This window comes from Rhinoraja longicauda, chromosome 28, assembly GCF_053455715.1.
Source record: "Rhinoraja longicauda isolate Sanriku21f chromosome 28, sRhiLon1.1, whole genome shotgun sequence".
In the NCBI taxonomy this organism is placed as follows: domain Eukaryota; kingdom Metazoa; phylum Chordata; class Chondrichthyes; order Rajiformes; family Arhynchobatidae; genus Rhinoraja; species Rhinoraja longicauda.
Genome location: NC_135980.1, coordinates 17,548,512 through 17,563,226, shown reverse-complemented (window position 1 = coordinate 17,563,226; position 14,715 = coordinate 17,548,512). Strand labels below are relative to the sequence as shown.

Genomic DNA, 14,715 nt, shown 5'->3' with positions numbered 1-14,715 from the left:
CTCTCCCCCTGCCTCTTTGAGTGGAAACTCCTGACTTTTCAAAATACATTTGGGCAAATATATAGATTGGAAGGGCTGAGAGGGATGTGGGCCAAATGCAGGCAAATGGGAAGAGCCCAATATGTCAACAGTCAGCATAAAGAAGTTGGGCCAAAGGGCCAGTTTCCATGTTGCACAACTGTTTGACTCTATGTCTACCATCGCCCACCATTCCTGTGTTGTCTCATCTGGAAATGGGAATTTGGAAATCAGGAGGATTTGAAACCTGGTTTAATGAACTGTGGCGTGAAGACACAGATTGGAACCACTTCAACTCTGGTGAACTTTAATCCAAGATTAGCAATAGAGTGCAGAGAGATTCACCAGGATGTTGCCTGGGTTGGAGGGCTGTTGTCACGAGGAGAGATTGGATGTGCAGGGTTTCTTCTCACTGGAAAGTAGGAGGCTGAGGGGTGACCTCAGACAAGCTTACATAATTATGAGGGCATAGATATGATTGTATAGTTAGAATTGTTTTCGCAGGCCAGGGGAACATAGACCCAGAAACCAAAGATTTATGGTGAGAGGGGAGAAAATTAAAGATCTGAGGGGTAGGTTTTGGTACAATTTGGTAATTTGGTAAAAACAAAATGTAAGGGGTGAGGTTGGAAGGGTGGGGGTATGTGGAATAAGCTGCCGGGATGAGGGGTGAGGTTGGAAGGGTGGGGGTATGTGGAATAAGCTGCCGGGATGCCACCCCCACTCGACGGCAACGGTTTTGGACTGTGAGCAACTGGACTGGACACCAACAGAGACGGACAGAGTTTGTGGCGTCGGTGTAGAGGGGGGGTGTCTCTTTGGGCTTCGGTCTGGTGCACTCTTCTGCTCAATTCAATCGCCATGTGGCTCCCATGGTGGTGGGGGGAATGTTGGCAGGGAAGGGGGAAGACGTGGCTACTGTTCCCTATGTGTGGGGAGGAGGGGAGGAGGAGCTGGGGAGGGTTCCTCGGTCAGCTCTTATTGACGACTACCATGCTTCAGTCACCAGGGACAATACACGAGGAATCCCTTGATGATGAGCTCATGCTGAGGTCACGGGCATTTGACGTTTCCCTGCCAAAGACTATCACTGGATCGATGAACAAGACCACTCGGCCCATCATGTTCTTGTCGGCTCAGTAAAGTGCACCCTCCTTTTCCTGCTTTTCCTCTCAATCATTCCTCTTTTAGGGTAGAAACTCTTGAGAGATCATTGGGTGGTTAATGGCAAGTTGACGTCCAGCAACAGAGGCTCTGACTTTGAGGTTTACTTTATCAAAGCACTAAACGAGGGACAGAGTGGGGAGATTGGTTACTTCCCTTTGAAGGAAACGATGAATGTGCTTCCAGACTTCACTTTTTCGATCATCCAGGCACGTTTCAAAGTGCTTCCTGAATTCAGGAGCAGTGCACAAAGCAAATTGACCATTCAGCCCGTTCTGCCTGTCTGGGTGTAGCTCCACTCATCCCATCTGCTCCAGCCCAGTTCCCTGTCCACTTACCTCCGTACCTTTTAACATCCTGGGAAGAATTATGTGGAATATTCCAGCCCGAAACAGGAAGTAACCCAATGGGACCCTGGTCTTTCTGACCTCCTCCTTCTCCTATATGTTTATTCATACTTTCTTGACACATATCTAAACCAATCAGTTGCCTGTGGCAGGACACGCCATCTTCGTATTACTTTGGTTTAGTTTAGTTTATTTTAATTTAGAGGTACAGCGTGGAAACAGGCCCATTCGGCCCACCAGGTCCGCGCCAACCAGTGATCCCCACACACCAACACACACTAGGGACAATTTACAATTATACCAAGCCAATTAACCTCCAAACCTGTACGTCTTTGGAGTGTGGGAGGAAACCAGAGATCCGAAGAAAACCCACGCAGGTCACGGGGAGAACGTGGAAACTCTGTACAGACAAGTGCCCGTAGTCAGGATTGAACCTGGGCCTCTGCGACTGTAAGACAGCAACTCTGCCGCTGTGCCACCGTGCTGCCCCGTTTACTCTTTGGGGAAAGTTTTATTTGTTCACAGGTTGTGAGCACTGCAGTTAAAACTAGTGTTTCCCGCATGTCCCTGACTGCCCTTGGACTGTCAGAGGCATTGCTAGTTGTCATTGTTCTGGCCATTGTTAGTTATTTGAAAATAAACTGGATTTAAAGAAAGCTACAATTGAAACTCTTACCGTTGCGACCAAGAACTGCAATGTCCCGCACAGTCGTACGCCCTTGCTGAATCGTAGCTCAAGATACTGTAAAAGTAAACCAGTTTATCCAGGAATAAGGAGGAGCAATTTTCCAAACACCCTGAACAATACAAAATGAAACATTTATCCACACGAGCAAAACAGGTCTGCAGGTGGAGATGAAATGAACCAGTATGACAATGGCTTATCTTTGCTCACGGGTGTACGGTGAAGAGCATTTATCACTGTAGCATATTTGTGCCGTAGAAAGCATTTTATCGGGATGCATCCCGGCATTCTTTGAGAACAGCTCCATCCAAGAGCGCAAGAAATTGCCGAGAGTTGCGGACGCTGCCCAGGCCATCGTACAAACCAACCTCCCTTCCATTGACTGCAAGGCCACCGGCATAATCAAGGACCAGTTGCACCCTGGCCATTCCCTCTTCTCCCCTGTCCCATCGGACAAAAAGTATAGAAGTGTGAAAATGCACACCGCCAGATTCAGGGACAGTTTCTTCCCCAGCTGTTATATAGGGCATTCCTGAACCACGATCTACCTCATTGGAGACCCTCGGGCTATCTTGATCAGACTTTACTGGCTTTATCTTGCACTAAATGTTATTGATGTTATTCTGTTTCTGTACACTGTGGATGGCTTGATTGTAGATTAAGAGGATATATGGAAGGAGTTGCCGGAGGAGGTTGATGAGGTAGGTACTATAACAGAATTTAAAAGACATTTGGACAGGTACATGGTTAGGAAAGGTTTAGAGGGATATGGACCAAATGCAGGCAAATGGGACAGGCTGATGGGGTATCTTGGTTGGCATGGATGGGTTGGTTCGTGCTGTATGACTCAAAAACTATGAGTTCCATAGGGAGATGATCAGACTGCTTCCTGATGTTACCTGCCCCCTTGTCCATCACTCTTCTTCCTCCACCCTTTTGCTGGTTCCTATTTCCACTCCCTTGCCTCTTGGTTCATCTTCCCCCACCTCAGGTTTCATGCCTCCAGCCCCCATCAGAGATGAGATTCCAGCTGCAGCCTCAAATGAGATCCCACAACATCTGGTCAAGAAATGAACAGCTCATGAACAGAGAAGGATCCAAAGGTCCCTCTCTCTCTCCCCAGGCCCCGAATGAGTGTTGGCGTGAAGGCTGAAGCATTCCCAGCATGTTCAGCCAGAAACATTGAGTGAGTGATTGAACCCGCCCACACCAGAGAGGCCCACCTTCACTGGGCCGTCTCCAGCCAATGCCATTCACTCCATATGCAGTTGACAAATGGCCGATGTCAGTGGACACAGCAAGGCCAGGGCACTGGGCAACACCCGGCTGAGGGACGGAAACCCGTTCCCCACAACCTGCTGAACCCTCAGCCAGGTGGTCCCAACCCAGTTACAGACTAGATCTACCCGGCACAGGGCAAGCGCCAAAGCATATCCCACTCACCAACAGTCTGCTCACAATCATCAGAGAAGTGATGGATTCCAACACTCTCAGACACTGACTCATCATTAACTTTAAGGTGAGAGTTTAGTTTAGTTTAGTTTAGTTTAGAGATACAGCTCGGAAACAGGCTCTTCTGTCCACCGAGTCCGCACCGCCCAGCGATCCCCACACCCTTACACTATCCTACACACACTCGGGACAATTTACACTTATACCAAGACAATTAGCCTACAAACCTGTACATCTTTGGAGTGTGGGAGGAAACCGAAGATCTCGGAGAAAACCTATGCGGTCACGGGGAGAGCGTACAAACTCCATAGAGATAGCACCTGTAGTCGGGATCGAACCCGGGTCTCTGGCGCTGCAAGTGCTGTAAGGTAGCAACTCTAGAGTAACTCAGCAGGTCAGGCAGCATCTCCAGAGAACGTGAATAGGTGACGCTTTGGGTCGGGACCCTTCTTCAGACTGACAGTGATTGTGACAACCAGTGTGAAGAATGGTCCCGGCCTGAAAGATCACCTACCCATGTTCTCCAGAGATGCTGCCTGACCTGCTGAGTTAGTCCAGCACTACACTATATCTCTCTTATTTTTTGTAAACTAGCATCTGCAGTTCCTTTTTTCTGGATTTAAGAATCTTTCGGATTGGAACCTGGGTATGCAGGGAATGGAGGGGTATAGGTCAGGTGCAGGTAGATAAGAGTTGGTTTTGGAATCATTATCCGAACAGACATTGTGAGCCAAAGGGTTTGTCCTTGTGCTGTACTGTTCCATGTTCTATATACATCCGTCCTAAGAATTCATTCACAGTGCAAACCTTGGGTTCATACATTTTTCAGCTCAGAGCCACTCAGACATGTACTTCTTTGTTCAACCAACAAAAGAGCAGTTCATAGAAGTTTTATTTGTTCAAAGAAGCAGCGGTTTATTTGGGATGGTTTCTTCTTGGCAGCAGTCACTGCTGCACCTATTCAACAGCATTGACTGTGCCAGTATTAAACTAAACCTTAGACCTTTCACCAGTGTTGAATATGATGTCAGAGGAAAAAACATATAAATTCTCCTTAATAAAATATATGGTGGGTCTACTCTATGTTTGGTTCTCAAAACATCACCCCAATTGTTTGAAAAATTTCTTGGGTTGGATACATGGGCATAATACTTGGAGCAAACTAAAAAATCTAGATATGACCCATTTATATGGCAAGTTCTCAGTCTTCCTCAGCAAAAATGTTGACTCAGTTATTCAATCACATTCCATGTTGTTGCTGTCATAGAGACCTGGCAAAGAGAGGGACTGGGCTGGCAGCTTAATATTCCAAGGTACAGGTGCTACAGGGGAGATATGGGTATGGGTAAAAGGTATGGATAGGTATGTGCAACTGGGACATTGCAGCCATTATGAAAGCCATTATGGATGGAGCTGTGAAATAAAAAGGGGATCATCACCTTGTTGTGGGAGTGTACTATAGGCCTCCAAATAGTCAACAGGAATTAAAAGCACAAATATGCCCGGAGATTGCTGGCACCTGCAAGACTAATAAGGTTGTCAGAGTAGATTTTAACTTTCCCAATATAGACTGGGACTGTCATGGAGCCAAGTGCTTAGATGGGGTGGAATTTGTCAAATGAGTTGAAATGACTTGCTTACTTTGAAACAAATAAGAATTTCATTGTTCTATCTGAGACATATGACAATACAACACCCTTGACTCTCTTGACTCTTGAAAGTGTCAAGAAATTAAAAATTTCCTTAGGCAACACGTCGAAGGCCCTACAAGGGAGAGGGCAAAGCTTGATCTACTCTCAGGTAATTGTGAAGGGCAAGTGACAGAAGAGTCGGTGAGACCAGTGACCACTGTTCCATTAGAACAAAATAGTTATGCATTAAGACAGGGCGGGCCCATGAGTTAAAATTCTGAATTGGAGCAAGGTCAACCTTGATGGTCTTAGACAGGAATTAATGTAGATAAGACATCTTGGTGGGTGTGGGCAAGGTGAGCTGAAGGGCTTGTTTCTGTGCTATGTGACTCTATGAATCTGTGACTCTATGAGATAAGAAAAGTCAATTTTCACGAGTGAATAGGAAGTTGAAGATTCAGGGACAGTTACTTCCCAGCTGTTATCAGGCAACTGAACTGTCCTCTCATCAGCTAGAGTGCAGTCTTGACTTCCCATCTACTTCACTGGAGATATTTATTGGACTTTATTTTGCATTAAATGATATTTATCATGTATCTTTACACTGCAGAGGGCTTGATTGTAATCATGTATGGTCTTTTTGTTGACTGGATATCACGCAACAAAAAGCTTTTCACTGTACCTCGGTACATGTGACAATAATAAACTAAACTATACTACACTCATCTGATTGATTAGTAGGACTAGATGTTACAATCCCTAAGGTTTGCACTACCATTGACTGGTGTTGTTCTTGGGGGTGACCACTAGGTGATGTTGCTACCATTCAGACACATCTTCAGTTGTGTACCTCAACGTCACTGGGTGTTTCGGCCTTTTATCACAAGACACCCTCAGTCGAGGCAGGCCCACCACAGGGTGATCAGCCCTGGGTGTGTGTCTTATGGTTAGCCTCTAGATGGTCACGTGGCAGCCCAGACAGTATCTCTTCTTTTCAGCCACAGCCAGTGACTGCTCCGTTCGGCGGCATTTGCAAGTTCTTTGATTGCCCTCCTTTGGGCCTGCCCTCTGACTCCAACTTCCCTCAGGAGCCTTGCAGTGGAACTGGCTACAAAGCCCCTGCACCCCACCTCCACTGGACACACTCTTACACTCCAACCTCACTCCTCTGCCTCTACTGCAAGGTTGGAATATCTCAGCCTTTTCTAAACTAAATAACGGGCAATGATGAGCCATATTAATTATTTCAACAATGTAAAAGCTGCAGGTAACCATTGTTCCCATAGTATCCCATAGTATAAGAAGCTTGTACATAATGGGAGTCAGTGAAGCACTATGCTTCTCTTAGTGTATTCCCCAGTGCATACTGTTAAGGCCTTGAATAAACCAATTTGTTTCAGAAACTCACCAATAGGCTACGAGATTGTTTTTGTGTGCTGACCCGATCCAGGTCAGACATACAATTCCCTCCAAGAGCCCTTTAAATTTAGACTACCCTACCCTGGGAGAAAGATTGACCACCCACCTCTGACCCTCATGAATTTATAAATCTCTGTTGAGGGGTCTTTGGGTCCAAATCCATGACTCCCTTAAAGTGGCAACGCAGATAGATAGAATGGTAAAAAAGTCATATGGTATGGAGCATGGAGTATTTACAGAACTTTGGTTAGGCCACACATGGAGTATTGTTTATATGTATATGGAGCAGTTCTGGTCACCCCTTTACAGGATGTGTGTGGAAGCTTTGGAAAGGGTGCGGAGGAGATTAAGGGATTGATGCCTGGATTAGGGAGTATTAGCTACAGGGAGAGGTTGAACAGACTTGTATTGTTTTCTCTAGAATACTGGAACTTTGAAGAGAGACCTGATGGAATTATAGAAAATGATGAGTGGCATAGATATGGCAGACAGCCAGAACACTTATCTCAGGGTGGGAATGGCAAATACTGGAGAGCATAGCTTTAAGATGAGAGAGGCAAGGTTTAAAGGAAATGTGCAGGGCAAATATTTTACACAAAGGATGATGAGTGGCAAGAACATGCTGCTGGAGGTGGCGGTGGAGATAGATACGATGATGGCATTTAAGAGTTATAGATTGGCACGTAAATATGCATGGAATGTAGGGGTATGGCCGACATTCCTGTTCGTGTGCTGTACTTATCAGAAGGTAAAGCCTAAGCGTACCCCATTTCTCTTTATAACTCAAGCTCTCCAGTGCTGGCAACATCCTTGTGAATCTTTTCTGCACCCTCTCCAGCTTAAATACATCCTTGCTGCAGTAAGGCAACCAGAAATTCGCTGGAATTTAGAAGACTGAGGGGGGATCTTATTGAAACATATAAAATTCTTAAGGGGTTGGAGAGGCTAGATGCGGGAAGATTGTTCCCGATGTTGGGGAAGTCCAGAACCAGGGGTCACAGCTTAACATAGAAACATAGAAACATAGAAAATAGGTGCAGGAGTAGGCCATTCGGCCCTTCGAGCCTGCACCGCCATTCAATATGATCATGGCTGATCATCCAGCTCAGTAGCCTGTACCTGCCTTCTCTCCATACCCCCTGATCCCTTTAGCAAAAAGGGCCACATCTAACTCCCTCTTAAATATAGCCAATGAACTGGCCTCAACTACCTTCTGTGGCAGAGAATTCCACAGACTCACCACTCTCTGTGTGAAGAAATGTTTTCTCATCTCGGTCCTAAAAGACTTCCCCCTTATCCTTAAGCTGTGACCCCTGGTTCTGGACTCCCCCAACATCGGGAACAATCTTCCCGCATCTAGCCTCTCCAACCCCTTAAGAATTTTATATGTTTCTATAAGATCCCCCCTCAGTCTTCTAAATTCCAGCGAGTACAAGCCCAGTCTATCCAGTCTTTCCTCATATGCAAGTCCCGCCATCCCAAGGATTAATCTGGTGAACCTTCTCTGTACTCCCTCTAAGGCAAGAACGTCTTTCCTCAGGTTAGGAGACCAAAACTGCACACAATACTCCAGGTGCGGTCTCACCAAGGCCATGTACAACTGCAGCAGAACCTCCCTGCTCCTAAACTCAAATCCTCTTGCTATGAATGCCAACATACCATTCGCTTTCTTCACTGCCTGCTGCACCTGCATGCTTGCTTTCAATGACTGGTGCACCATGACACCCAGGTCACGTTGCATCTCCCCTTCTCCCAATCGGTCACCATTCAGATAATACTCTGCTTTCCTGTTCTTGCCGCCAAAGTGGATAACCTCACATTTATCCACATTATATTGCATGGATTTACCAAAGGCAAATCATGTCTGACGAATCTTATAGAATTTTTCGAGGATGTAACTAGTAGAGTGGATAAGGGAGAACCAGTCGATGTGTTATATCTGGACTTTCAGAAGGCCTTCAACAAGGTCCCACATAGGAGATTGGTGTACAAACTTAAAGCACACGGTATTGAGGGTTCAGTTTTGAGGTGGATAGAAAATTGGTTCCATTCCAGCTCAGGTGCAGACCGTCCTGTTTGTACTGGTCCCACCTCTCCCAGAACTGGTTTCAATGTCCTAAAAATTTGAATCCCTCCCCCTTGCACCATTTTTCAAGCCACGTATTCATCTGAAATATCCTCCTATTCCTACTCTGACTAGCACGTGGCACTGGTAGTAATACAGAGATTATTACCTTTGAGGTCCTACTTTTTAGTTTATCTCCTAGCTCTCTAAATTCACCTTGTAGGACCTCATCCCATTTTTTACCTAAATCGTTGGTGCCAACGTGCACCACGACAACTGGCTGCTCACTCTCCCCCTTCAGAATGTCCTGCAGCCGCTCAGAGATATCCCTGACCCTTGCACCAGGGAGGCAACATACCATCCTGAAGTCTCGTTTGCGGCCGCAGAAACGCCTATCTATTCCCCTTACAATTGAATCCCCTATCACTATAGCCCTTCCACTCCTTTTCCTCCCCTCTTTTGCCGCAAAGCCACCCACGGTGCCATGAACTTGGCTGCTGCTGCCTTCCCCTGATGAGCCATCTCCCCCAACAGTATCCAAAATGGCATAATGGATAAGGGGGAGGTCTTTTAGGACCGAGATGAGAAAACATTTCTTCACACAGAGAGTGGTGAGTCTGTGGAATTCTCTGCCACAGAAGGTAGTTGAGGCCAGTTTATTGGCTATATTTAAGAGGGAGTTAGATGTGGCCCTTGTGGCTAAAGGGATCAGGGGGTATGGAGAGAAGGCAGGTACAGGCTACTGAGCTGCATGATCAGCCATGATCATATTGAATGGCGGTGCAGGCTCGAAGGGCCGAATGGCCTACTCCTGCACCTATTTTCTATGTTTCTATGTTTCTATACATCCTTGTTCCTGTACTCAGAATCTCTTGCAGGTCTGAAGAAGGGCCCCGACCCAAAACATCACCTATCCAAATTCTGCAGTAATGCTGACTGGCCCGCTGAATTACTGAGTGCTGAACTACTCCAACACTTTGTGTCTTTTTTTGTGTAAATCTGCATCCGCAGGACCTTGGTTTAGCTTCATTTGCATGCTTCCTTCAGTGGTCGGTGTACATGGACACCCAGGTCCCTGTGTACATCAACATTTCCCAGTGTCTCACCATTTAACTAATAGTCTGCTGTTCTCTTTTTCCAGCCATAGTGGATGACTCCACATTCATTCATGTCACACTGCATCAGGCATGCACGTGTCTGGGTTGCTTTGAAGCCTATTTGCATCCTTCTCATGATCCCGCCCTGAGTCTGAGGAAGGGTCCCGACCCAAAATGTTACTTGTCCATTTTCTCCAGAGATGCCGCCTGACTCGCTGAGTTACTCCAGCACTTTGTGTCGACCACTTGTTCCCATCTAGATTCCTGTCTGTCAACAACTCTCAGTCTCTGCCGCAATGCCACTTGCTTTAATGTTGTCCACCAGCCCTTATTTTAAGACTTTACTGAAGGTCACTTGAAAATCCTCTCTGCCACTCACATCCTGAGATTAGAGTAGAGGCCTGTCAACCTAAGTCGCAAATCACTTAGTGAATAGTCGCAATTCATTCCAATCAGGAGAGCATGAGAGACTACTTCCTCACGGAATGGGGAGAATGTGGAGGGCACTTCTTCAGGGAGGGATTGGGATAAATAATGGAAGGGCAACAACAGTGAACGAGGATCAGCAAGATAAGAATGGAGCTAATGGTGGTAAGATGGAGAGGGCAATGAGGCTGTTTGTGCAGAGCAAAGACTTTGGAGCAAGCCACAGGGACCAGAGGAGTTGCCTCCATGTTGTGTAGGCCACTTCATTTATACACTCAACACCAGACTCCCAAAACCAATGCCCTATTCCCACTACCAGGCAGGCAGAGAAAATAAAATCATGGATGCGTTCAAAGCAGAAAAATGCAAGATATTCTGAGGGTATTAACTCCGTAAAAGCAAGTCCCTTCTAAGTGAGAAAGTCGTGGAAAGTCAAGAGATTTCATCCCCAAATCCTGGCCAAATGGTAGGTGCCTGGAACTCACTGCTAAGGGCGGGTGGTGGAGGCAGATACAAGGTGTTTCAGAGGCTTTTAGATAGGCAGATAGATATACAGGGAATGGATATGGATATGGATCACGCAGAGGCCCAGGAAATTAGTTTAACTTGGCATCATGTTCAGGATACACATTGTGGGCTGAAGGGCCTGTTCCTGTGCTGTACTGTTCCACGGTGATCTATACACCAGGGACAGTGGCATTGTTAGAGGATCTGACAATGTTCTCAGAAGTGGATAAAAAACATCCATGTCAATGTTCGATTGAACACAGTCACATTTCCTGCTGACCAGGACAGCGCAGGAGGACGAGGGGTGATCTTCCAGAGATGTATAAGATCATGAGAGGAATAGATAGGGTAAATGCACAGTCTTTTACTTAAAGTAAGAAGAATTAAAAACCGTGGAACATACGTTAAAGGGGAGAGGTGCAAGATTTAATAGGAACGTGAGAGGCAGCTTCTTCACATAAAGGGTGGCTGGTATATGGAACAAGCTGCCAGAGAAGGTAGTGGAGGCAGGTACTATCACAACATTTAAAAGACATTTGGACAGGTACATGGATTGGAAAGGTTTAGAAGGATATGGGCCAAATGCAGGCAGGTGGGACTGGTGTCGATGGGGCATCTTGGTTGACAAGGGTAAGTTAGGCTGAAGGGTCCGTTTGCGTGCTGTATGACTCTGTGACTAAACCCGAACCACAAACCAGAAGTGAGTCATCTAATCATTAGAACATCGTAATTTGTACGCATGCAAATTACAGGTTTCCAACATTAATCAATCGACAAAATGTATTTTATGGGGCTGTGAGTTACTTGCAGTGCGGTGTGGATGTGGCACGTCTGACAATGGTCAATAGAAATGACATTTCAGAAACGTCTTTACAAGAGAAACGTGAAGGTGCAATTGCTGTTTCCAGGTGAGGCTGGAAGACCTACCTCATAGGTGCTGGTTAATCCCAAGCGGTAGAGGACGGGCAGGAAGAGGTAGGCAGTGAGGATGGCGTTCAGCGTCTGTCCCAGGCACATCTGTAGGAACTTGACTCCATACTTGTACGCCTCCACGGGAACCCCGAGCACCTGAACCGCTGACATGAAGCTGGCAGAGAGCGAGAGTCCCACAGGCAGCGCTGACATCTGCCTCCCCCCGGTGAAGAAATCCTCCACCTTCTTCCTCCCGCTGTAGCAAAATGCAAAAAATATCCCAATGGCAACAGAGATCAGGAACATCGCGGAGAAGAGGATGTAATCCCAGAGTGAGAAGGTTGTTCTCCCTGAATCTTCACCCATGATCTGCCCTTTCAAAGCCTCACATTAACTGTGGAACAATACAAATGCCTAAAGCAAATTGGAATTAGTTCAGGAACATGAATTAAGGACATTCAAAATAAGTTTCCTTCTATCCAAAGTCGCAATGTCCTCAAAATCTCCATCTAAATATTTGGAGGAGAAGTTTTGATGTTCGCAGAGAATAGAATCCTTCGTGATTCCAGGCCATTTCTTGCTTCCTTAAGTTCCTGAACTAACAGAATGTAAGTGTTATGATGACCTTCGGTTCCAGGTGGGATTCAGTCTTCATTGTGCTTCCCCTACATTGTCAGTGTTGGAGAGTGCCCTGTGAATGAGAAGCACGGAGGAGGCGTGCTTGTTACACCTAATGCCAAGGCTTTCAATTCCCTGTGCCAAACTACTCACACTTTGCAAATGTTTAACCCTTTACAAGGTTAAGGGAGGTGGTTTCACAGGATCCGCATAGGGAGATGTTTATTCAGCCGTGTAATCTTGCCTGCAGATCAGATAAACTGGATTTCCTGGTAAATTGAAGTACCATGGGTTCAATACCAGAATTTGTGCTTAAAGCTGTGGTCAGGCAAACTGGCGCAGTGCTGATGGAGTTCCACAGGGCAGACCATGTCCCAGAACAGACCCTGTCCCAGAGCAGATTCTGTCCCAGTGCAGACCATGTTTCATTGCTGACCCTGTCCCAGTGAAGACAATGCCCCAATGCACAATGTCCCAGTGCACAGTGTCCCAATCCAGACCCTGTGCCAGTGGAGACCCTGACCCAGTATCGACAGTGTCCTAGTGCACAGCATCCCAGCATGGACAGTTTCCCAATGCAGGCACTGTCTGATTACAGACCCTGTCCCAGCACAGATAGTGCCCCAATGCACCATGTCCCAGTGCAGATCCAGTCCTCGTACAGACAGTGCATGCCTCAGTTCACTGTGTCCAGTGCAGACCTTGTGCCAGTACAGACCCTGTCCCAGTATAGACAATGTCCCAGTGCACAGCATCCGAGTATGAACAGTGTCCCAGTGCATGGCGTCCCAGCGCACTGTCCCAGTATGGACAGTGCCCGGAGTGCAGACAGTGTCCAGGGGTCCATGGAGTGTCCAGAATGATGAATTCCCCTTACTTGACCATGACCCCCATCCTGAATGCAGACTCGTGGTTCTGCAGCCACTTTAACTCTGAACCCACTGAATCCTGCTTTGGCATTGGCTCTCTTCCTCATCTCACCTTGTACCTGTGAAGTTGAACTAGGAGTGTGATAATTACAGTTGCAACTCATTTCAAACAACAAAATGAAATGGGCAGAGAAATTAGGGAGGCTTTGGAAAGGGTGCAGGAGAGGTTTACCAGAATGATGCCTGGATTGGAGGATATTAGCTATCAGGAGAGGTTGGACAGACTTGAATTGTTTTCTACAATGCATCGAAGGTTGAAGGGAGACCTGAGAGGAGTATATACAATTATGAGAGGCATAGAGTAGAAAGTCGGAACCTTATTCCCAGGGTAAAAATGACGAAGACTGGAGGGCATAGCTTTAAGGTGAGTGAGGCAAAGTTTAAAGGAAATGTGTGGCAAGTTTTCTACACAAAGAGTGGTGGGTAACTGAAACTCACTGCCAGGAGCGGTGGTGGAGATGCAAATGATAGATGCATTTGAGGCTTTTAGATAGGCACATGGAATGGAGGGATAAGGATTATATGCAGGCAGAGGAGATTAGTTTATGTTAGCATCATGTTCAGCACGGAGAGTGTGGGCCAAAGGGCCTATTCTTGTGAAAGACCCAAAAGGCTGTCGCAACTCAGCAGGTCAGGCAGCACCTCTGGAGAAAATGATTTGGTGACATTTTGGGTCGGGGACCCTTCTATTCCTATGCTGTGCTATGTTCCATATTTGATGTTAACCCTTGTCATGTGTAACAAAGATCTGCGAGGTGGTACAGTGACGCAGCGGTAGAGTTGCTGGCTCACAGCGCTAGAGACCAGGATTCGATCCTGACTACGGGTGCTGTCTTTATGGAGTTTGCATGTTCTCCCTGTGACCACATGGTCTTCTCTGGGGGCTCCGGTTTCCTCCCACCTTCCAAAGACGTGCAGGTTTTTAGATTCATTGGCTTCTGTAAATTCTCTCTAGTGTGCAGGATAGAACCAGTGTATGGGTGATCATTTGTCAGCACAAACTTTGTGGGCTGAAGGGCCTGCTCCACGCTGTATCAATAAAACTAAAACTAAAGTAAGGTGTCATTATGTCAAAGAACATCTTACTTCAAAGAACATATTTCAAGTAACCCATGCTTTTCCTCTCTCTCCATCCCTCCCCCTTCCCAATTCTCCGACCAGTCTTATTGTCTCCGACTCCATTTTATCTGTTTGTTTTGTTGTTACCTTCTCCCAGCTAACAATGATCTATTCCATATTTTCCTTCATCACCATTCCCTCTGCCCTGTTTTCACACCTGCACACTTCCTTATCTATCTATCTCCCTCCCCCCTGACATCAGGGTGAAGAATGGTCTTGACCCGAAACGTCACCCATTTCTTCTCCCCAGAGATGCTGCCTGTCGGGCTGAGTTACTCCGGCATTTTGTGTCCATCTTTGGTTTCAACCAGCATGTGCAGTTCCTT

General features: G+C 46.5%; 1 protein-coding gene across 1 annotated transcript in view; it reads right to left on the bottom strand.

Annotated features, from left to right (window-relative positions):
• LOC144607021 (sodium/iodide cotransporter-like) overlaps positions 1-11,843 on the bottom strand; it is a 56,804-nt gene extending 44,961 nt beyond the window's left edge. Inside the window, exons 1-2 of the mRNA XM_078423564.1 lie at positions 11,739-11,843; positions 2,206-2,271 (exon numbers count right to left, since the gene is read on the bottom strand). Coding sequence (XP_078279690.1) covers positions 2,206-2,271; positions 11,739-11,828 — 156 coding nt within the window. The 5' untranslated portion in view covers positions 11,829-11,843. The remainder of the gene's footprint in view (positions 1-2,205; positions 2,272-11,738) is intronic.
• Between the last annotated feature and the right edge of the window lie 2,872 nt (positions 11,844-14,715).